Raw genomic sequence first — 24,465 nt, forward strand, 5'->3', positions numbered from 1 at the left:
TACACTAAGGAAATATTAATTATACTTACTGTATTGTCATATACATTTCTATTTTATTTTTATTTTACTTTAGGCTTATTGCAAAAATATTTTTGAAAAAAAAAAATTAAGACAAAAAAGGTCCCTTGCCATTTAATATAGACTGTTCCTACTAATGTTTATGCAATACTGTTCTAGCGCCTGTTATTGTAACAGGCTTAATGTCTAGTATAATATATAAAATCCAATGTTTGTATATCCGTCTGCCTTTCACGAGTGAACTACTTAACAGATTTAGATCAGGTTTTTTTCTATAATTTGCTTGAATATACTGGTCGATTTTGCGACTTCTCTCAATTTGCTATGTATCATAATTCACTTGCGGTGCAGATTTATTTGCTCAAATCCGAGAAACAGGCAGCGGGCCAAGAGGAGGGGCCTTCCTCACTCACTCACCAACTTCAGGGTGTTTACCTTAACTCCACTTAGCTAGCGAATAAGAGAACAATTGAATTCAAATTTGTTTGATATTTAAAATAAAATGTTACTTTGGTCTTGATGAGTTTGAGTCCAGATATTCTCTTAAGTGGATGCCACATTGAAAAATTGCAATTCAGATTGTGGATTGTGATTTTGTGTTAAAAAGATTGTGATATGATTTTTTGGGAAGATTGGCCACCCCTAATTTGACTGATCAAGTTTTCAAATTTATGTAGGATTCATTAACCCTTCGGCGAGCTACTTGGAAAGGGGTTGCAATCTACCAGTAGCTCGTGAGCGACTTGTTGGGGACCCCTGGTATAGAACATATGAAAAACTGAGCCGAGGTTCAGCCAGTTACCTTACCAGCAAGGTCGCCACCATGTACAGAACTGTCACATTTGGTAAAGCTAGTTTGCCTACAGTTTGACCCAGGCTATAGAAACATGATATTTGTAAGTCTTATCTTGGCATCACTTGTGATGTGTGCATTACTGGAATGTAAGAGTTCGTGGTTGAAGAAAAAAAAAAAAAAAAAACTTCATTCTCACTAGATACCCTTGTTGCAATATGAGTGCAGTAATGTTATCCAATTACATTATGGGAACTGGGCACTGCTGCAAATTGCCTCGTTTTGGGAAAATATTATGCTTTAAGTATATCCACTCATTCAGTACGATTCAAAACTGAATGTATCATCATCTCAGTCAGCTAATAGCTTTCAGTACAACGGCCATGATGGAATGAAGCATGGCTAAGATATTCCTGAACCTGAAAAGGTAGCAGATATAAACTGACGAAAAACCAAAAGAGCTCTTCAGAGCAAATGCACAGTATTGGCCCTCTTAAAAGGGAACTGAAATACTGTCTGTACATTGTATTCATCACTTTTGAGATTTAATATGCCTCTCACATTAGCACATATTATAATTGTTGCTTGGAGATATGAATTATTATTATTAATATCACCGAGCCATTATTGTAATATATTATAATAATAATGAACACAAGTCATCATTTAGATGGTTTGTCTGCCCTTTCCTGATTGATCGAATGTGTCACCATTTTCCAGTTTCTCTGAAATGTTGTGTAAGTAGGGGGTCAGAGTTGCTGTAAATATACGCAAGTTCCCCCATCAAGTTTTCTTTTATAAATTCTAATGTTTGCTATGCACAAATAGAAGCTATTTTTTGTGTGTAAGCAAGCTATATAAATGAGGCTCCTAGTTCATATCTGTGTGGAGTTAGCACATTTTATCTGTTTCTAATTGGGGTTTTCACAGGGTACTTGAGAGTTTGCTTATAAATATCTCAAAATACAGATGGCAATTTAAGTAGCAATTCTAAACTGGTTTAAATAGGTGTCTTGATTGTTTGTCTGAGTGTGCCCTGTGATGTACTGTCATCCTACCTGCTGTTAGCTAATTCTTTTCTGAATTAGGCTTTAATTTTTCTTAAATTCTAACATTCTACGATTTATATTATATAGCAGAATATTCTTCAACTTGCATAATCCAATTCAGAGTCACAGGGGGCTGAAAAGTATTCTAATATTAGGTGAAAGGAAATAACCAATTAAATCCACCGCAGGCCATACTCCTGCACACACAGACTTTCACATAGCATCAAATATGATTCACCTTTTAACCTAGAGTGTCTTCTGGAATGTGAAAATAGAAGAGCAGCTCATAAAGACACTGGAATAATGTGCAAACTTCACACAACACCTGGAAACTGAAGCAATGGGGCAACATTAAAACCACTGCACCATTATACTGCTCTACAGTGCTGTATATAAATCAGAATAAAAAAATAAAAAAAGATTTTCTGATACACACAGAATACTTCACTTTATTAATCCATTTCTTACCAACTTTTTCAACTTCATGGATGGCTTGTACACATGTTTCATAAATGGAAATAAGAACACATAACACAAGATACTAATAGGGAGTAATCTTAGCTTTGCTTGATAAACAATAAATAAAACGCTTAATTAGACAAAGTACTCAAGATGGAATGGTATGCTTTTTAAATAGGACTGGATACCTAGAACAAATTTAGAACTTTTTTTATTCTCATCCCTACCCACACATACAGCTGAGCACCTTGATCTGCCACACTGACCAGTCTCATCCACAATGGGGCTGGGACAGACAGGAATTCAGGCATCTCTCGCCTCCAATAAATGGGTCTCCTCTGGGCAATCCAGGATCACCCCACTAATTATTAAGTCCTCTTCTCTTGTTACATTTTAAATCTGGCTCAAGGGTAAAAATTTTTGATAGTAGCTCTTTGTGACATCAATCATTAGCTCCTGTGTGCATTCTGGGAGTTCTCCAGAGAACAAACCTTAAAAAAGACAACAAAACAGATATAATATTTCTGCAGGAGATAAGGAGTTAAAAAAAAATTAAGAGCAGAGTTTTGTGTCCCAGGAGGTAAGTGAAAAGACAGTGTGTAACAGAGAGCACTAGTATGAAACTATGGTCCGCGTTTTGTAATCATAACCAGGCTTCTTTGAATGGATGAATAATTTTGGTATTGCACATTAATTCAGAAAAAAAATGTGATTCAGAATACAAATTTCCACATTTATGTAGTTACTTCTACAGTTTGTTGGTTGAGTTACATATATTTAACTCACCCGGACAGCCAGAGAACAGAGTGAAAGGTGGAACAACTGTCTCAGGAGGCAGGACTGTGTTGTCAAGAATCTTGCAGCAGTCTTTGAGAACACATCGTCGACCCTAAAACAAGTAAGTAAGTTTACTATTCATCAGCATATCATATAGAAGCCGAGCCACTCAGCATTATAAAAATGTTTTCGATCCGAGTTTACTTTTCATCAGTGTTTTTATAGAAGCTGAGCCTTAAATATTATAAAAATGTTTTCCACAGGCTAGGCTGTTGGCAGGTTTGCAAAAGGCTGCTATTTTGTTAAAAAAATAGTTACAAAATTTGGCAAGGTATTAGAAGACAACATTTTGAAATCAGTTAGGGTCGGGGTGGACCAAACTCTGTCCTATTGAGTACAGAGCAGGAACCATTTCGCACAGGGACCCAATTAATCATACAGCCGACATATGCAAATATCAAGCCTTAAAAGACTAACTTTGAGAGGGCAATTAATCTGCCACACCTTTGAAATGTGGGAGAAACACTGTAGTACACAGAGGAAACCTCATGTAAACAAGGCAAGGCTTAAAATCCAGAATGCTGTTTCTCCAAAGATGAAGATTAACAGTAACAGACAGTCTCATAAGATCTTAAAACTGAATTTAAATTCCAACACAAGAAATTGGATAAAACTTGTGGAATTTGCATTTATTGACTGTATTGTGCCTTCTATTGTGATAAACAGCTAGTTAATTAAGTAAATATATATATATATATATATATATATATATATATATATATATATATATATATATATATAAAAGAAATGGTGGGGGTCTATAGACATGGACTTCAAGAACACATATCAATATATCTAGCTTGCTTCCATATTTCTTCAGCTGCTAACAATGTAAAATATGCATTATCAAATGCATATGTTCTCTTAATTACAAAGTACTGTTTTTATCACCAACATGATTTCTGATCAGAACACTAAACTTCAATTTTAAAGGGGCGGAGTCAGATTTTTCTTTCTTTTAATAGAAACTCATCCTCTTTCATTTGGGAATGTTATAAAATTGCATCCTGAATTGTTGCTGCCAATTTGTAAAAATCATCACAGAAGGGCAATCCACTGAGCTTATGGAAAAACTCAAAACCCAAGAATTAACATGACAGTTAGGGGGTAAGTTCATGATACTTCATGGATTCTTGGGATATTGAGTCCCAAGGCATTTTCATTTCCTTCCACTAGACAGTGGACTTAAGTTCAGCACAAGGTAAATATTGTGCTATTCAGAAAGATTAATCAATATACTTACAATAACACAATTTTTTCCTATGTGGACATATGATCCTATCTGCGCTGCATTAACCACACAGTCTTCTTCAATAAACACATGGTCTCCAATGTGAAGAGGAAAGAATGCTACTCTGCAAAAAGAGCAGGAAAGAAAAGTAATGCGATAAAAGGAAGGGAAAAAGGAGACTGCAAAATAAATCAAAGATAAAACTGAACCATCAAACCCACACATTAGTTATTTAGTAAAGTCAGTAATTTCATAGAAGCCTTGAAAGTTCAAATTAAACACCATAAGCAGTTGCTGGAACTTAGTAGGAGTCATTAAATCCATTTATTTTCCAGTAGAATGTAATATTTTACTCCAAGGACTTTTGTCTTGTGCCTTTTAAAGATTAGACAAGGTCACAATAAGTACAGCTTCCAATTTTACTTCCTCTATAAATCACAAGGACCCTAGCTAGTTAGGAGCAATATACAACAAAAACACACCACACAGTCCAAAAGGGAAAATATCACTTAAATTGTCATAAATTAGGTATGTGGCATGAAAATTGGAGCACCGAGAAGAAACTCACATACACTTGAGAACATGCAAAGGCCCAGGCCTGAGCCAAAATTCTATGTAACAATCCAATACAATAAAAACAGCAGAATGCACTAAAGAATTATAAGACTGCGATACCTCCCTTTGCTTTGTAATTGGCCATACTGCAGTATCTACGTTTTGTGCAGCGAAACGACTTTGTTTTCTGCTCTTTGCCTTTTATTTCTGACCTCATTTTGTCCTGATATTTTTTTCAATTACACCTGATCCTGATGATTAAGTTCCGTTTGTTTGCGCTAATGTGACCTTTTAGTCGTCGACGTTTTATTTATAACATATTGTCTTTAATATGCTTTATATGCACTGAGACCCCTGGATCTGTGTGTGCTGCGTGCCTTTACACTACTGATTTTTTTTGCTCTGATATTGCTTGTAAGTAGGGAATGTCTTGCAAGAATCTCATGTTCTATATCCCCGCAAGACGCTCCGTGGCCATTCTCTTTCGTCTTGCGGGTCTTTTATTTGTCTTCCGTGATCTTAACGTGAAGATCACGTATCGTCTCCTAGTCATTCCCTCCCACAGGATTTTTTTTTTAATACCGAGAGATATACTGTATAAAAGCCAAATACCACTGACTCACTCATCACGAAATCTCCTGAACCATGAGGACTTTGGGACTTGGAAATCTGGATTGTAGGTTACCCTTGGCCCATTGGTGGTTGTTAAGAGACGGTCTTAAAAATGTTGTGGTCCAAGCACGTTCTATCTGTATGACTGTCTGCTTTTCATAAGAGGATTACTTAACAGATTTAGATCTGGTTGTTTTCTAGAATTAGCTTGAACTTTCCGGTTGATTTTGCAACTTCTTCATCGCGCTAAGTACCATAGGTCGCTTGCGGTGCCGATGTATTTATGCAAATCCAAGACAGTGGCTGTGGGCTGACAGCAGGGGGGCATGGCCTTCCTTATTTACTTGCCAGCCTCTGTTCGAGTTGGTCTACGTCTCGCCACGTGTTGAAGTGCACCTTGCCTCCGCTTAGCTAGCAACACCTGTTTGTTCAACAGACATTACCATCTATAGATTGTTAAGGAGTAACAACTGAAGTTTGAGGGAGAGATTAGAGCTCCATGTGTTTTAGAGGGTAGCTGCCGATTGCCAGAGATATCACGGCCATGTGCTTTCCTCCCCACGCGGGAACGCTCTACCGTCAGAGCTGAACACAAATCAAGATATAGTGCAAACGACTATTGATTTTTAAAGTTGGTCCTGTTTCATTACTATGTGGGTGTAGCCACGGGATACAGCTAGTCTGTGTATAAATATAAACCTGGAGATGAGACATTCAGATATTATTTCAAAATTAAAAAAGAGTGAGTCTAGCAAACACAGTCTGTAAATCACTGCCTGTTGTTCGGAACAAACTAAAATATGAAGTTAACCAGCATACTGTTAAAGTTTGTCCACTTATATTGTAAATTATCAGGGCACAGTACACAAAATTATACAGACAATGAACCAATTAATTGTAACCACATAACATAATAAAGCTGGGGTTCCAAATGGTAGATGCTTGGAACCTAAATGTATGTTCCAAAAGACAGAGGTATTACGGTGAAGAGAAACAGCAAGCCAGAAGGATATCTAGCTGCTGTTAGCATCGAGCATGAGATGATGGTATGAACAGTTCTGAACACAGACCCTTACCCTTTACTGAATTTTTTGAACGGAGGCCTAATGACACTTCGACTCTTGATGACACAATGCCGTCCCACACGGACATTAGCAAGGTCTCCCCGAATTATGCAGTCATTCATAACAATTGTCTGTAAGAAAAAGGACAAATTCATATGGAGCATGCAGAAGACTCCATCAGCCTCCTACAATCTTCTCCACTTGCAGAATAGTACCTATCCATTATCCTATACCTGCAGACATTGACACTGGTGAAGGAATTACATACATAAGCTTAAATGAAAGCCAGGGAAAGATGAAGACACAAGAAAATAAGAAAAACAAGAAGAGCTACAAGATGCAGAAGAAAGCAATCAAAACATTTTGCTTACAGAAAGGATGTCAAATACATATCTTTCTACTTCACTATCCAAAACAGAGAGTGTTTAGTCTGGTTACTTGGAAAATTGTACCGTGCATAAACCAAGAAAAGCTTACAGTTCAAAATTGAAAGCATAGATAAAATTTTATTTAAAAAAAATAAAAAATAAACTTAAGCAACCCCAATGATCTTAAACTAGATAAGCACATTAGAAAAAAAACAGATTACAATTAATCCAAAAGTTTAAAAGGCATGTGTAATAAATAGCAATACACAGTCACAGGCACCATTATAGACTTCCATAACATTTAATTAAACAGTTTCAATTAAGTACATGACACAGTGTCAGAAACAAACCTGCCACTGAAACAATTAAGAAAATATATAATGCACAGTACTCCCTGTAGTTTGTCTGGTATGAATGTGATCTGACACAGGACCAATCATGAACCATTCCAGGTTTCAGTTGGAAACAGACCACAATAACCATTTCCAAGAGGTCTTGGTACACTTCTTTTGGTCTTCACCAGGGCTCTCATTTATAAAAACTCTGATTGATTTGAATATCGGAGTATGTGTATGCCAAAAAACAGGAATCAGATTTATAAAACCTGACTCGCACACATTTCTATGCAGTTTACTCTTTATAAATCACAATCATCTTGTAAATGTTTGTATGTGAATGCACATTGAACCCTGCCTGGTTGCCACCCTGAAACAATCATATATGTATTTTGCTAATCAAGCTTGTACATATTCAGTTACAATACTGCAGACCTTTATTTCCTACCACCAGATGCACCAGACACCACTACTTGAATTTAATGAGTCCTGCGCTGCGCTCCACAACTGAGCATACAAGAGCAGTGCATTATTATACTGCCTTTCCTCTCTGTTCCGGGGGTTAGGAAAGGGCGTAAAGCAGCAGCTACTATCACCTGGCACATGTAATTTGATTGATGTTACAATTAATACTATAGGTCCAATAAAAAAAATTATTTTAACCAGTTACCGTACTACAAGCCAGCCATCATAAAGCACCGTGAGCAAGTTGTCTGCCAATCTTACTTTGCCTCAAAACAAATGAATCATGGGTTGGCCCAGGCCACCGAACCACATCATTTTTCAGTCATTTTGGCATCACAGATGACTTGTGTGTTATTAGAATGATACCGCTTACAATTAGCAAAAGCAACTTCATTCTTATTAGGTGACCTATTGCAATACGAGTACAATTATATTGTAAAAATAAAGCTATATTTTATGTGTGAACACCCACACAATACAGAAAATGAATGTGACGCCTTGTCAGTCAGTTAATGAGTTCAGGCAGAGTGGAAAAGATGGAGCTGAAGCTTGGCCGAGATATTCCTGACCTGTCAGCCAGTTCCCTAAAAAGTGACAACAGGTAGCCAATATAAACCAACAAAAAAAAAAAATGTTCTTCAGTGCAAATACGCTGCATTCACCCTCTTAAAAAGGAACTAAAATAGAATTTGTACATCATATTCATTTCTTTTGAGGTTTAATATGTGTCATGTCAATACACATAGTAAAATCTTGATGATATTAATTATTGTATGCATGAGTTGTCATTTAGCTAGTGAGGCTGCTTTTCCCACTTTCTCCGAAATGTTGTGTACGTAGGGGTCAGGGTTGCCATAAATATATGCAAGTGCTCTCTTTTAATTTTTTTAAAAATAAATCATGCCATTTGCATGGACAATTTAGTTTGCACTTTTTGGTCCTCTTTTTGTGCATATGCAAGTTTTACAAATCTGACCCCAGAGAATGGTTGGTGCATTCATATCTACCTCAATGAACTGGCTACCTTCAAGGCATGAAAACTGTATTATTTGCCAAATAATTCTGAACTACAGATAGTTCCACAAGATTAATTTAAGTAGTTTTCTGGGTGGTGGGTGACCAACTGGATAATGACGCTGCAAATTTCACTAAATTAAGGATCCACTAGAGGTCTGTTTTATAAAGGAAGACAGTTAACTTGATTTTTTTGTTTTTCTCTTATCCACTACCAAATGGACATATGTCCCGTTAGTGTGACTTTTCCATACTCTTAAATTGTCCTCAGTTTACTTACGTTTTTCCCTTGATTTTCCACCTTTGGGAATAGCCAAGATAAAACTGATTATTCTTTCTGTTACAAGTCATTTAAAGATACTGTGAGTTTATGGATGCGAATATTATATGCCTTAATATACTTCATGTTATTTTAAATTTGTAAATATGCATAAACACATTGAGACTGCCTTCGGAGGACTACGTAAGAATAAACTGAACGGCCAAGTTAAATATGTCGAGAAAGGGGTACATTCAATGCAGCCCGTTGAAATATTTAAATATATATATATATATATATATATATATATATATATATATATATTCCTTAGTAAATTTAGTCCAATAAGTCAAAAAGCAGACATCTTTAACGCAATTAGTTGAAATTATTCAAAAGCAAAACTACCACTAAAACTCGGAACTCTCAGACAACAGAAGTTTACTCACTTTGCCATTGAGCACGATGTTTTGGCTTCCACATAGCACAGACTGTCGGCTCACTTTATTACCAGAAGCCTGAAAATGCAAATTAAACATAATTATAGTTTTAACAATATTTTTTATCGTATTATATATATTAAGAAACAATAAAAACAAGCACTCAGGTAGCTTAGGTTAATTCATTAGCTAATAAAAACTAACCGCAAGGTGAGAGTAAAGAAAAGTCCAAGTAAAGAAAATGCAAACATAAAACTGTCACTCCCTACAGTGTTATCCCATTGAATCTCCTTTAGCTTCCATTACGTCCACGATCGGATGTAATGTGGCTGGTGTGTACCTCCTCAGTGTATATTATGGACGTGGCGTGGACAATGTACTGTAGCAGTCTACAGACATTCAGTAATTGATAAGAGACAGCCGTTCGTTACCCTTTCAAGCTGTACCGGAGCTTCTCTAACGGCCTGTATACGCCTCTAATATGTAGTGAAGTGCTTTCTGTGAAGGCCATGCCTCTCCCATTTCGCAGTACACAGTTAAGTAGCATGTTACCATCTCCACCTGTCATGCAGTCCCGTGCATTCTACACACACCGTTTCTATGTACTCAGCCTTGTTGTACAGTATTTCGCACAACTCCATCCTTTTTTCCAAAGGGCGCCGGCCTTAGGAAGTGAAGACGAAAACAACACACCGCACAGCGAGTACATCCGATCACGCCCAGGAAGTTTGGGCCACATGATCTCAAACCGCCAATCAGGCTATCCGTAGGGCGCAAGCACCCTTCAGTTGTTTGTATTCGGAGCGGGAATGCTAAAGTGGCCGTGTGGCTCCTGTGTTTGGCAGGAAAGAGGGTGAGTTTGGGAAACGTGGGTGTGTAATGGGACAAGAGGCAGATTACAGTATAGCGAAGGAGCTTCCACGTTCAGTTTTGTAGTGGTATGTAGGAAACAAAAGTTAGACGTTTGTCACATGAGATTAGTTGCCTTAATACTTGTTAGTTCTTTCTGGAAGTACGTGTGTTTATTAAAGAAGACTGTGTGATAAAGTTTAAGTTGTGTAATGGGAAGTGACATAAACTTGAAATTGTATGTGTGTGACTGTTAAATATTTGTTAGTACAGCATTTTGTATTTCTTATGCAAAATTACCAAGGTTTATTTTGTGCCATGCAAATGATGTATGTTGTCACGAAGCATGTTTTGAAGTACACCTTTTAAGTAAAGCACTTCTGCATCTGGTAGTGTAAGTAAAGAAAATGTTGAAACTCATGATGAGGTTAGATATAGTATATGCGGATAAAAACGGAAATAAAATTACCAATTAAGTGTTGAAAGTGTGTACAGACAGGATAGTAATGATTGTACTTAGAGGGTCAATCCGGGTCAAATCAACAGGTTTAAGAAAATGTTTCCTTCTGACCACCTCCGATTTGCGTCATTCCTGCTGAAAGTAATGTAACTGTAACTGGTGTGCAAAATTTTAGGCTTGTATGTTAATTTGTTTCTGAGATGTGGTTCTAATTTACCTGTAAAAGTAAGTGCAACTAAAACGTTAATGTTCCATACATCATAACGTTTAGATAGATAGATACTTTATTGATCCCAAGGGAAATTGCTAATAGTAGATGCATGCGGTTTTCAAGGATTGTTATTTAGTATTAGATACTGTATCTTAACATCTAAACAGTTGTCCCACGGTTGCATATTTGATGATTTATGGATGTTGAAAATTGTATAAAAGAATTTCTTTTGTGCTTTAGAGTAACTTTGGTCCTCTCTTTCTCCACACTAAACCACATAAGATCTTTCAAACTCTGCTAGATATAATTTATGTTATGGTTCTTTTTTTACCAACTTGGTACCATTCTGAAAGAAAGCAAACTGTCTGCTCTATGAGGCATTATAATTGAGAAAAAATAGTTTCACATCTATATTTCAAATGAATATAGCCTATGTATAACAAAATCTACCATAAAAAGATTTATACTACTGGAGAGAGTATGGTTTAACTAGTAAATACACAAAATGCATGTGAAGGTGGCACCTTGAAACAAACTATATTTAGTAAGGTATCCAACATGCTGTGGCATACTGCTTGTAAACTGAAATATTCTTTTAAGGCATATAAATAGTAGTAGTAGTAGTGGTGGTAGTATATATACAGATTCTATCTGTGAATGCACATAATTTGTAATTTTTTAAAACCTATATTTTAGAAGTACATGGTTTTTAACTGTAAAACTGGTTTGGCAAAATATGGCAGAATAAAAACATTGACTAAACATAAAATAGTAATACATTTTTATATTTGTAATTATAAGTAGTATGCCTCTGTATTTTGCATTTCTCTTCTCTGTAGTAAAACTTGGCATGTTTGATATCTTAGTAAATATAGTTTAGTTCAAGGTGCCAACATCATATTTTGTGCTAAAGAAGAACTATAACATGTGTAATACCTATCAAAGTTTGACTTGATCTGATGTAATTTAGTGCACATATCCATCCATCCATCCATTATCCAACCCGCTATATCCTAACTACAGGGTCATGGGGGTCTGCTGGAGCCAATCCTAGCCAACACAGGGCGCAAGGCAGGAAACAAACCCTGGGCAGGGTGCCAGCCCACCGCAGTAGTACACATATATACAGGGCCAAAGTGGCTGTACAGCACAAAATATTTTTATTGCAATTTTCAACAAGCCTTAAATTGGCAAATATACAACTGTGGGCCCACTATTTTTAGAATTCTAATACATTTAATACTAATGGTCAGTCCTTCAAAATTGTATGCATCTAGTATTATTAGTTCAAAAGGAGTGACCCATGCAACATTGTCATTTTTTAGTAGTACTTGTTTTACAGTAAAGTTAGGGCCAAGTTCTCTTTTTAAAGCCTCAATATCTCAGAAATTGGTGAAGATACACTCCTAACATTTGGCACACTAGTTATTGGGTACAGTAACATTATTACTGTAAAATAAGAAGCAAATTGGAAATGGTTAGTCAGGAGGCCTCTGTTGATTTGATGTGGATTGGCCCCAAGAATAAGAGATGGAAGATGTGAGGCAGAAATGTTCAACTTACTAAGAAAATGGTAGGTGTACTACGTGAGAAGTTAAATTTGAGGAAAAGGCTAAGAAAGTCTGATCTATATACGATAGATGCATCTCTTTGTAAATGTAACTGTAAGTATTTATTGCCAACCACGTGCCATTTTGTATTTTTTGTAGTAATGCATACAGTTTTATACACAATGGACAACCAAACAAGAAAGCAGCTCAGCTCTGAAGAAAGACAGAAGGTAGGTAGCTGAGAGTGTATTATCACGTTATACTATTTGGTACAGCCTTAATAAATTATTTATTATGTTATTTATGTTTATGTATATATAAACAGCTTAAAGAAAGACTGGCGTTGCTAAAAGAAGAGTACAATTTGACAGTGAAGCGACTTAAGGTATGTAGATTAAGTTGTAATGCAGGTACGATTATGTAAATATTGCTAGAGAAAAAAACTATACACTTGGTTTCTATGATGACTGAACTATCTATTTAATTCTTTCCTCTAGCAGGCCCAGAGCCTTAAATATGAAAGGAGTGATACCAGTGATATAGCTGTTGATAAGGTGGGATCTTCCTCCTGCATTATTCTAAAAGGTATGAAATAGTGTATGCATATGTCAGTTGGTTTTGCATACTAGAGGTTAAAGTTGAACAGATGCCTATAGCAGTTCCAGATTGCCATCCCTAATATTTCACTTTGTTAATAAAATAACATTATTGCCTTGATCCATGTGTAAAGTGTCTGAAAAGCTGAGGCTGCTAAAAAATTGTCACTATCTGCTGCCTATTTTAATTAGCATATTTCTTTTCTTGCAGACACACCAGACCTCACCCCACCTAACACCTGTAAAGATTCTCTGTCTACTAGTTACAAGGACCAAACAAATGGAGAAATTGTCATATCACAATGTTACTCTAAAACTCTATGCCCTGGAGCCAATGATGAGAAGAAGCTGCTGCTCCCCACTGACAGTCCAACAACAGAGATTGGCATTCAGTATTCTGCTGATTCAAAGCTGAAACGAATATCAAGAGACCGTTTAAAAAAGAAAAAAAGCAGACAGAGGTGGAGTGAAGGGAACGCCAGTCAAGATATGAAGCAGCTGTTGTCAATTCAGGACAAAACCTGCTCTCCTTGTATATTGAACAGCAGTATTCAGTCAGATTTTGACGATAGTGGTCATCAAAACCACACTGATAAGAGCAGCCTTTCTGTTGTCAAGTCATGCCAGCAGAGTGATATTTCTGAAGCAGGTGTCCAGTATAACAGTTTTGCTATTAGAAACATCTCGTTAGAGGGAGAATCTGTCTCTGAACAGAACAAAGCTGTTGCCATTCTCAAAAAGAAAGATCAACTAAATCTCTTTAGTTTGCCAATGATCAGCCAGTCTTCAACAGATTCTGAGGAGAAAATCCTGAGCTCCTCCACAATTATTGAGGGTCTGATTTTTCCTGTGGAATATTACGTAAGGACAACTCGAAGAATGGCCTCATGCCAAAGGAAAGTAAATTTGGAGGCTGTAATTGAAAACCAGTTGGGTAAGAGCCACAAGAAATCAAGGAAGACCAGTTTAGTTTGTCAAAAAACATCCACTATTAGTGGTAGGTCTTCGCCTGAGGCTCATCCTTTGTGTTCTGGATGTCCTACAAGTAGGAGCCAGGACCATGGACAATATAACAATTTAAATATAGTAACCAATGCTGTCTGTGCAAGCCAAAGTAGTGGTTTACAGAGTAAAAATTCCAGAGAGGTAAATGTTTCATTTTTAGAGAATGATCCTAATATCCCAGATTCTACCCATGGTGAAGCTAGTCATAGCAGTATATGTCCACTGCTTCCAAAGAACCCACAGTTGTTTTCAGAGTTTACTGTGAAAGATTTTCACCTTCCAGATGAAGACTTTGGTTGGCTCAAATTGCAGAAATTGAAATCCTCCCCAGCAAGAATTCCTGGGCAGTCATCTCCCCGTTACTTTACAAGGAGTATTGCTTCAAAAGTTTGTGTTAATTTGAACCAGACAGATGATCAAAATTGCACCACTGACTATGGATCAAACACTTCAATTTTTGCTGGAACATTGGGATGTACAACAGCTGCTGGTTCCAAGTGTGGAAGAGATGAAAACATTGGTAATGAGATATCAGTGTCATCTCAAAGAAATGAACATATTGAAAGTGAAGCTGTCAAAGATAATTGCACTGAGATGGAAGCAGCAAATATAGTAGATAATTGTAGCAGACTAGAATCCACAGTATCTACATGTATTTTTGAAAATAACTGCAAAATGTTAAGAGCTGCAGAAGAAAATAAGCAACTTTCTAGACAAACATCAGATGTTGAAGGTAGTGGGCCCAGTGAAAGAGTAACAATGGGTGCAGCAATGGCTAGATATAATGAAATGGGAATAAAAGGAACAGGTGGTTGTGAGCAAAAAGAAGTAGAAAGTGCAGGTTCCCCGTGTTCCCATCACAGTGAAAGAAACTTAGTATCCAAAGAAATGGATAAGAATAAGAAGAGGCTTATTAGAAAGGGTACAGAAGATACTGTAACTGCCTGCAGCGGAAATGAACCAAGGACTACTGACAGAGAGGGCAACAGTGTAAAAGTAAGTACAAGTGCAGTGGTTACTGATTATAATGAGGTAGATATCATTAAAGGAGTATGTAATCGTAATGAGAAGCAAACCAAGCCCACAACAGAATGCGGTGAAAAAAATGCACATCCTGCAGAAAATGCTGGTCCAGAGGGACGACAGTTGGTGGTTACAGTAGCAGATGATCAGGCTAAAATTGAAAAGATAATTACAATTGACACCGATGAAAGAAAAGTAGGGGCTACATTAGCAACTCAGTGCCATGAGAGAGAAATGGTGACAATTAAAGGATTTTGTCACAGCAGAAAAGAAACTGAAATTTCAGCAGGATTAGGAGACAACTGTAGAGAAATTACAGATTCAGCACTTTTAGGTGACCTGTGTGGAGTATTATCACAGGAAACTCAGACAGATGACCATGACAAAAATGAAACTAAAGGTGTAGAAAAAGCTCTCCAAAATGGTATACAAACAGCTCAGGCTAGAGAAGTGCAGAACCTTACAGATCTTAACATAGAGGTTGCCGGTGAAATTTATCACAATGGAACTGAACACACTGTAATGGGAGATTCCTTGGATGAAGCTGTGGCAGTAAACTGCTCCTTCATGTCAGCTTCAGAGTCCAACTTGCTTATGCCGGAGCAATTGAAATCTGAATACAGTAATGACAGTACTGAGGAAATGGATGAGTCGGTGGTAGAAAACATCTCTGAACCCAACAGTCAGGGGAGTTTGGCTCAAAAGATTCTTGGAAATAAGATTCCTTCTGATTTGCTGTGCTTGACCCCAGAACTTACATTGCAATCAGATAAGCAGTTAAGTGGAACTGAGCCTATTTTGCCATCGCTAGGTTTCACGCCCACAACCTCCACAGAATTTCACAGCCCATCTCATTCAGCCCCAGTATCCACAGGAAAGGCATCTTCTTGCCAGAAGCTGAGGCAATTGGACAGTGTTGCTACAGATTTAAATGTGGTTTGTGAGTCACTGAACAAGTCAGATGTTGAAGACTGCCATGGAAACAACAACAGTGGAGGAGTTTTGAAAGGAGTAAGTAATATAATTAATGTCAGGGGCATAGTCATTGAGGTTGTTTTAATTAGCTGACATTTTGTTAATTTTTTTTTTTTGGGAGGTATACAGTTCTTGTTTGGAGCAAGATATAGCTCATACTGAAATGAGACAAAACAAAAATTCCTTGAAGCTGCTGTCGAAATTAAAGGTAAGGAGGAATTTGAACTGTCACATGATGTGTATTTGATGCTGTGGATATTTGCTGATACAGTAACTGTTAAATGAATATGGTATAGGAAGTAATGTGATTTTACTTTTAGGCACCATCTGGACCTCACTTGGTTGATGTGTGTACTGTTCAGTGGTATGATATAAATGGAATCTTGACGCCGCATGTTGTGACTTCAGGAGAATGGGCAGTGTCACTGTGGGGTCCTTGCAGCCAAAAACAATGGAGCCTTAAGCATACATGGGCATTCACACAGGTATTTCTTTAGGGCCTCTGGCTTTTTAGACTTTCCTAATTTATGTTCTGTCTCTTTATACTATATTTTTCATTGTACTTGCTTTGAAACGGAAGCACATAATTTCCAAAATGGTTAAATTCCACCATGTTTTGATGTTTTCTTGGCACATAGCTCCCCATAATTAAGCTGATCACAATCCCTGATGCCCACAGCATGTTTTGTGTTGCCTTTGGGAAGCTACAAATCAGAGAAGTGAGGTATGTGTCTCTGGTTATTTACAAAATCTAAACACCATTCACTCCTTTTTTTAAGTTAGGAGTGAGGTATACTGTATTTGTTGTAGAACTGAAACATTCTGTATATCACACTGTGATGGGCTGAAGCCCTCTCCAGTGATTGTTTGTGCCTAGCATCCTGTGCTTGCTGGGATAGGCTCCAGCTTCCTTGCCACCCTGCTCTGAATAAGTGGAGGTAGCAAATAGATGAAAAAATGGGTGGATGTATTGATACATATATTTAGTCACCATTACTAAAAGTGTTGCACATTAAAATCAGACTAACATTTCAATATTTTACTTTACAGAATTCTTACATCTTTAAATGACTGTGATCATTTTGAGGTGCTGCCACTATGTGAGGGTGACATTAGTGCCATATTAGGGGTATCCAACAAAAGAATGGTGAGCTGCTCTGGATCTGGAAGAAAACAGACAGTTGAGCTTATGTGCCTTTCTGAAGAGGGAAGGTACATTCTAAGTTAAAATACTACTTCAGTTAGGTATTTAGAACAAAGGTCTTGTTCACACTTAAAGATTTAAAAGCAGTGTATTGAATTAGTGTTTATCAAACAAATATGTAGCGTTTCTTCTAATGCTGTGATTCATTTTTCTTTTACGTAATTAAAAATGTCAGCCTTTAGAAAATTTTGATACTTGTAAAAATAGTCTGCATGCAGAGTTTAGTAGGTAGTAAAGAGGAAGTCCTAAATTAACTTCAGACATATTTAGAACATAAGAAATTTGATAAGTGTGAGGAGACCAGTCCATCAGGTTTGTTTGTTTAGGTAATAGCTAAGATGTCCCAGTGTCTCATCTATGATACAAGTTCAGTGAGGTTTGTGACAAGTGAAGCTCATCAGATAAAGGTAGTTGGAATTAGGGTTCTGTGACACCCATAGGAGGAGATGAATACTTCAGAGTTTAGTAGTTGAGGTATTACACTGGGTAAGACAGGACTGACAATTCAGTAACTGCCACTGAGCAATTGTGTCTCTGGACAAGTAATGCTCTCTGTCTGTGCTCCAATTACATGAAACAAAAAGTTATAACATTGTTAGTCACTTCAGATTAACAAGGCAGGTACATAAATAAAGTGTAAAATGTTTTTAGAAGATGGATTATAAATAAATTGGAACAAGACCACCTAAAAGCTGCATAAATGCTTTTAGATTGTTAATTTTGGTTTCAAAGATTTTTGCTCTTAATGTATGATTTTGTTTTCCTAGAATTGAGGGACTTGTTTCTTTAGCCTCGTCTCCAGAAAAAATTATTGCCTTCTCTGAAGTTTTGGGTCAGAAGGATGCAGTAATTGGCTTTACTGGAACAAATGCAGTCGTTATTTGGTAAGGTATTTGTGATTAATACTTTAGATATCATACAAGTCCCTGACCAGTTAAGTGACCATTTATGTAGATTTGTTTTCTTAGGAACTTGAAAACTGGCCATCTTCTTCAGAGAATATTCCTGGGGGAGTCCTGTCCTGCCACTGTGTGTCTTCATTCATACTGCCATTCTGTAAGAGCTATTTTTCTTTACTGTGCCATTTACTGAAAATGTTTTCTGTGCTTCATTTTCTCTGTTACTTGATATGATATGCATTTGTTTCAGGGCATTCTTTATGTTTTACTGCTTTGCCGAAATGCTGAAAGTCAGAGCATGGGAAGAAATGGCCCTTTCCATCTTGTTGCCATCAATCCTATGAACGGTAAAAGTTTTATGGTTCAGGAACTGAAGTGTCCACCGGAGTTTGAAGGGAGGTATGTGTTAGGAACATCATTCAATCTTCTGCAGCTTATGGAGATCTTGCCACTTAATGACAAGTGAAAATAACCAAATTGATTTGTCACTTATAGCCAGTTAGTATCTGAATGTAGCACAAATTGCTCCTTTATAAGTAAACACAAACTGGGAGCCACTCTGGCAACTAGTTGTTATATTTAAATGTATCAGTCTGAACATCTGTTTCAACCCTGTCTGTAAGAATTTGTTGTCATCTCCATATAATGTTAGCATAACATTTTCAGATTCAGCTCAGGGTAGTGAGGGCCAGAGCCCATTGTGGCAGCACCAAGCACAAGGCAGTTGCCAGTCCTGGACAGAGTCCACTACAATGCCCAGTTATGCACTCAACTGGCATGTATTTGAGGTACAGGTGAAAACTGAAATATCTGGACAAATACCACACAAGCATGTAGACTCCACAAAAATGGTGACCTGTGTATGCAGTTGAGGACTCTATCTTTTTTTTTTTTTTCCTTTCAGGTTTATGGATGGAGATGTGAAGGGGCTATTTGTGGCAGCCACCTTTTGCACTGGTGCTCTTGTGGTGTGGGACCTTGCCTTTCCTTGTTGCAGAGATGTGCTCCATGCTGAAGGGTTGGAAAGCTGGCAGGTGGTCAGATGGAGTGACAATGATTCATGTCTGCTTGCTGGACAACTCCATGGAGATGTTTATATTTACAGTTGGATGGGAATGGACACTGAAGTGAAGTGAGATTCTGCTTCTTACAAAAGTGGATCTGCCTGCAACTGATTGGCCAAGGTGAAATATTTTTAAACCAGGATGTTCATAACCAATAATCATACTGAATTTTGATACTGTTAGTATGGAAATGTGGAAGTTATGGTTGTTAGTCTGTGCACTTTATTGATACAGAAGTTTACTGTTGGCATAATGTCTGTTCTGTCATAAAAAAAAATCCAATGGCAAGGGCAGCACTTTGAGTATGTCTTGGGAATTACTTGTCAGCCTATTTTTTTTTAAATCTACCAAGAATGCAAATAGCCAGTTCATACAGTTGGAATTTAAAATATTGTTTACTCATGTAGCCTACAAATGGCTACTAAAAACAGTCTGATTACTGGACTGGAATCCAAGTTTGATGACCTTTCCTTTACTTATTGTTACTGCTGTGTAGATGTTCTGAAATATTCTTTTGCAATTGTATGGACATAACAAAAGCGTGAATGGATGACAGAAATAAAGTCTTACCGCTTGCGCCTTTTTCTTGTAAAACCAATGCAGGAGTAAGAAGTTGTTTACTGAAACAAAAATTATTCATCAGTACCTACTAATGGAAATGCACAGCCATTCAGCTGCATTTTATGTGATGTACGAGGACCCTGGAAGAACGTTCAGAGATTACAAAAAATATATACTCAGTAAAAAGTTTGCCTGTAATTAGATAATAGACACAAGTCAGAATAAATATAATCAGTCAGTCTTGTTACATGAATGGTTGACTGTGATTCATTATGGGTTTTGTTATTCCTTAGTTTAATGAATTATAATATTTGTGCAGATGAAGTGGTGCTGTCATAACATTTTACCTAGTAATCATCCTTTCATAAAAGTTATATTTATTATGAAGGCACATGCCACACTACCAATTTATTATTTTGGTTAGGTCCGGAAGAAGAAGTGTGATGATTTTATATAGCGGCTTTACGTGTATGTTGGTAACTTGCCCTTCCTGCACAGTGCTCTTTTAAAGATGTTTTATATGTTTTTTTGTCTGTCATGTTTGTTCAGCTAGGATGCAAACCTGAAAACGCTAATTTCTTGTAACAATTTGGTATAATCGATGGACTTAATTAAATGATGTCAAAAACACTATTACCAAAATATTGAAAAAGAAAATTACAACATACTTGTAATATCCAACAAGGGAAACGTGTTATGTGTGCAACTTTTGTAAACTTTTAGCATTCAAACCCAAAACCAATTTTAAGAAACTAGTTGTAATCCTAACGCAGTCAATTGGGACAAAGTTTAATAAAATTAAAAAATATGTGAAGTGTAAAAGCATTTCATAAATGTATTTATTCATTGCTGGGAAAAATAAAATTTTCCTTGTTAAAATATTTTTCAATCGTTAGTCGACAGAATCAACTAATTAACTTTGCTTTTGCTTTGCTCAGTCAAACCATAATTGTCATTCTTTTTGAACGACTCTTTTTTCAGTGAATCATGCAAATCAGTTTGCGTTTTCAATGGGAATGCTAAAGCACCTTCATATCCTACTTAATGTCATCGGCATCTTTCATTTTGCTGATACGGGTAGATGTTTAAAGCATGTGTGTCAAGAAAAGCCTCAGTCATGAGTTTTGACTTGCTTCACTTAGGATTCTTTTGAGTTTGAACTATATAAATATCGGCAAACAAAAACTCTGTCACCAATTATTTTCTCATTCATCATACAAGTACAATACAGTAAAACTATTTTAATGTTTTAATTGTTTTGTACATTACATTATTGGAATTGTTTTAAACTGAATATATAAACTATTAAAACGTATACCTTTGTACATTATTATTCAGCTGATAAGTCAAATAAAACTGAACCATGTAAAATATAATTCTAAAATCTAACAATTATTTGCTTTCAACTTTAGTGCACTTTTTTTTTTTTTACTGCTCATTGACTGCACTGGGCGTGTATCGTCATCTGATTCTTTTGAGCTCAAACTGGATCATTAGCTGAGAACACACTCGTGATTTTTTTTTCCCCCATTTGATTTGTGAACTGAATCATTACCCATGAATGATTCATACGATTCTTGTTCACCCTAAGAAACAGCACAATGTCATATGCATGATCATCTTGTTAAATATGTAAATAATTATACTGTGTATATGCTAGCATTGCTAACCATCTAAGACTTGTTAACACTCAGGTCTATGTTGATTACTTAGTTTACATTTGCAGGTCATGATACTATGCATATGTCTCTGTTTTATGCCTTTTAGTATGCGATTCGCAGAAACAGTATTAGAATGACAAATGGCAATATATTTATTACTAAAAATGTGTGTGATGAGCCATCTTTTGGAAGACATAGCAAATGGATAGACACACAGAGATGTGTCCTTTTTGCCCAATTTATTAGGTACACCTGTTCAACTGCTTGTTAGCACAAATATTTAATCAGCCACTCACATGGCAGAAGCTCAATGCATTTAGGCATGTAGACATTGTCAAGATGACCAGCAGAAGTTCAAACTGAGCATCAGAAACAGGAACAAAGGTGATTTAAGTGACTTTGAATGTGGCTTGGTTGTTGATGTCACATGTACTGGTCCGAGTATTTCAGAAACTGCTGCTCTGCTGGGAGTTTTGTACATAACCATCTCTAGGGCTTACAGAGAATGGTCTGATAAAAGGAAAATATTTAGGGAGCGGCAGTTCTCTGGGGCAATATCCTTTGTTGATGCCAGAAGTCAGAGGAGAATGGACAGACCAGTTTGAGCTGATAGAAAAACAACAGTAATTCAAATAACCACTCATCACAACAAGGTATGCAGAAGAGCATCTCTGAACACACAGCACATCGACCCTTGAAGCAGATAGGCCACAGCAACGGGAGACCACACTGGGTGCCACTCCTGTCAGCTAAGAACAATCAACATTAGACAATGGAAGACTAAAAATGTTGCCTGGTCTGATGAGTCTCAATTTCTTCTGCGACATTTGGATGTTAGGGTTAGAATTTGTCATCAACACTGGCTCCATCTTGCCTTGTATCAACAGCTCAGGCTGATGGTGGTGGTGTAAAGTTGTGGGGGATGTTTTCTTGGCACACTTTGGGCCCCTTAGTACAAACTGAGCATTGTTTAAATACCACAGCCTACTTGAGTATTGTTGCTGACCAAGTCCATCCTTTTATAACAGCAGTGTACCCATCTTCTGACGGCTACTTCCAGCAGGAGAAAGCGCCATTTCACAAAGCTCAAAACGCCTCAAACTGATTTCTTGAACAAGACAATAAGTTCGGAGGCCATTTGACTATAGTGGAGTCATGAGATCCCAATCCAATTTAGCACCTTTGCCATCTGGTGGAATGGGAGTTTAACATCATCAATGTGCAGCCAACAAATCTGCAGTAACTGTGTGAAGGTATAATGTCAATATGGACCAGAATCTCTGAGGAATGTTTTCGGCATCTTGATGAATGTATGCCGTGAAGGATTACAGCAGTTCTGAAGGCAAAAGGGATGCAACCTATGTATCTAATAACGTGACCGGTGAGTGTATGCATGTGTGCGTGTGTATATATATATATATATATATATATAATAATAATATGTGTGTGTGTGTGTATATTTATTTTTATGTATGTATAATTCTTTGGCCCCTGTCCAGGGAGTTCTTTCAACCTTGCTCCCAATGCAGACTGGGATAGGCTCCAGCGAGCCTGCTCATGATCATTATGAATTATACAATATTGTATAATTGATGAATTCAAAGGGGGACCCAATGCCCCCCAACACTTTACATAAGTGCCAGCCTCTAATCCTAAAACTGAATCAAAAGAATCTAATCTATAATCTAAAGTGAATCAAAATGCCCCTCGCCCCACTTAGTGGTAGTCTTGCCTTTCTGCATTAAGTGACAAGAATAGTTAAACCCACTGGCGTCTGGGGTATTTGTAGTTGTCCACCATGTACAAAGTGGAAATCCTGGTCTCAGTGGTTTTGAATAGTCTCAGTATTTTTGTAAGGGTCTCTGGTTTATAAGTGATTGCAAGAAAAAATGAAATTATGTATGAAAATCACTTGGATAATAGTACCATTAATGGAATGTCCGTGAAACAGTGCATTAGGTATCTTGGAGTTGACAAGAAAAAAAAAAAAAATAACTTTTGGGTGCAGAGAGATCTTACACTGTATAGAATGGCCTTACTGACAAAGGCTAAGGGCATAGCATGTCTAGTGTACCCAGCACTGTTACTGCATATGTTCATAAGAGAATGTGCGATTCCAATGATTCCCTATTGTTTAAATTTATTTAGAAGAACAAAACTGAATATATTAGAAGATTTTCAGATTATTAATCAGGTATTCAAAGTAAATTCGACAAAGAAGTTTTTGTGTAGCACAGACCATCCCTAGTACTGAATCCCAAATTTAGTATTTGACCATTGTAGTGGCTTAAAAGTTTTTGCTTCCCTGTAATTTCAAATGTAGAAAACTCCCAATCAAACGTTCCAGTTTTCAAAAACAATTGCATTTAAACATATTTTTTCTCCCCTCATCTGCAAAAGTTGGAATATGAGTAGTACATATTATCTGGCAAAAAATCGGTATTTATAAAACAGTGGGCCAACCAGGAGATTCTTTATGTTTCTGACCTTCCTAATGAGCAGGGAGATCTTTGCAATTTTGATGATTTTGTAGTTTTGACAGGGGTAGGTGGTTCTTTAGCAAATTACACAAAGGCAACAAAAAGCAGTCCTGCTAGACTGAGAGTGTTTTTTAAAAGTCCAATTACACTCCACGACTTTTAAGCAATAGTATTAATATTATGGACAAGAATTGTAACAATTACTTTATCAGAATAGCTTTAATCTTGGATCAAAGCACTTCAAGAGCTTATGTTAAATTGAAAGTTTTGTATACCAAATTAAACTTGAGTAAAATGTGAATTGTCTGACGTATATTTCCTGTCCCCAATAAAGTTAAGGACATTCACTTTAAAATTCTTTACTCTTTTTATCTTTATAACAAATGGCTAAGTAATTTTGTAATGATGTGTCTCATTTGAAGAAGAGACAC

The 24,465-nt window shown here is 36.8% G+C and overlaps 2 protein-coding genes across 6 annotated transcripts; one reads left to right on the forward strand and one right to left on the reverse strand.

The window, feature by feature from the left end:
* Positions 1-2,281: 2,281 nt before the first annotated feature.
* Positions 2,282-10,223, reverse strand: dctn5 (dynactin 5). Its single transcript, XM_039775325.1, has 6 exons — positions 10,090-10,223; positions 9,506-9,574; positions 6,631-6,749; positions 4,400-4,511; positions 3,106-3,208; positions 2,282-2,810 (listed from the first exon to the last, which is right to left on the reverse strand). The coding sequence occupies exons 1-6, from the start codon at positions 10,135-10,137 to the stop codon at positions 2,713-2,715; spliced, it is 549 nt and encodes a 182-aa protein (XP_039631259.1). The 5' UTR covers positions 10,138-10,223; the 3' UTR covers positions 2,282-2,712.
* A 69-nt stretch (positions 10,224-10,292) lies between these two features.
* Positions 10,293-22,929, forward strand: palb2 (partner and localizer of BRCA2). 5 transcript variants are annotated; one of them, XM_039775229.1, is made up of 14 exons: positions 10,293-10,349; positions 12,726-12,796; positions 12,892-12,951; positions 13,064-13,151; positions 13,374-16,201; positions 16,287-16,373; positions 16,486-16,650; positions 16,804-16,889; positions 17,216-17,377; positions 18,137-18,253; positions 18,338-18,425; positions 18,519-18,667; positions 19,173-19,452; positions 22,583-22,929. In XM_039775229.1, the coding sequence occupies exons 2-13, from the start codon at positions 12,728-12,730 to the stop codon at positions 19,402-19,404; spliced, it is 4,131 nt and encodes a 1,376-aa protein (XP_039631163.1). In that variant the 5' UTR covers positions 10,293-10,349; positions 12,726-12,727; the 3' UTR covers positions 19,405-19,452; positions 22,583-22,929. The 5 variants fall into 5 exon arrangements, with proteins under 5 accessions (XP_039631163.1, XP_039631164.1, XP_039631162.1 ...); XM_039775230.1 differs by lacking the exon at positions 22,583-22,929 and having other exon boundaries at positions 13,067-13,151; positions 19,173-21,436; XM_039775228.1 differs by lacking the exon at positions 22,583-22,929 and having other exon boundaries at positions 19,173-21,435.
* The last annotated feature ends 1,536 nt before the right edge of the window (positions 22,930-24,465 follow it).

The sequence above is a fragment of the Polypterus senegalus genome, chromosome 13 (assembly GCF_016835505.1).
Source record: "Polypterus senegalus isolate Bchr_013 chromosome 13, ASM1683550v1, whole genome shotgun sequence".
Taxonomy (NCBI): domain Eukaryota; kingdom Metazoa; phylum Chordata; class Cladistia; order Polypteriformes; family Polypteridae; genus Polypterus; species Polypterus senegalus.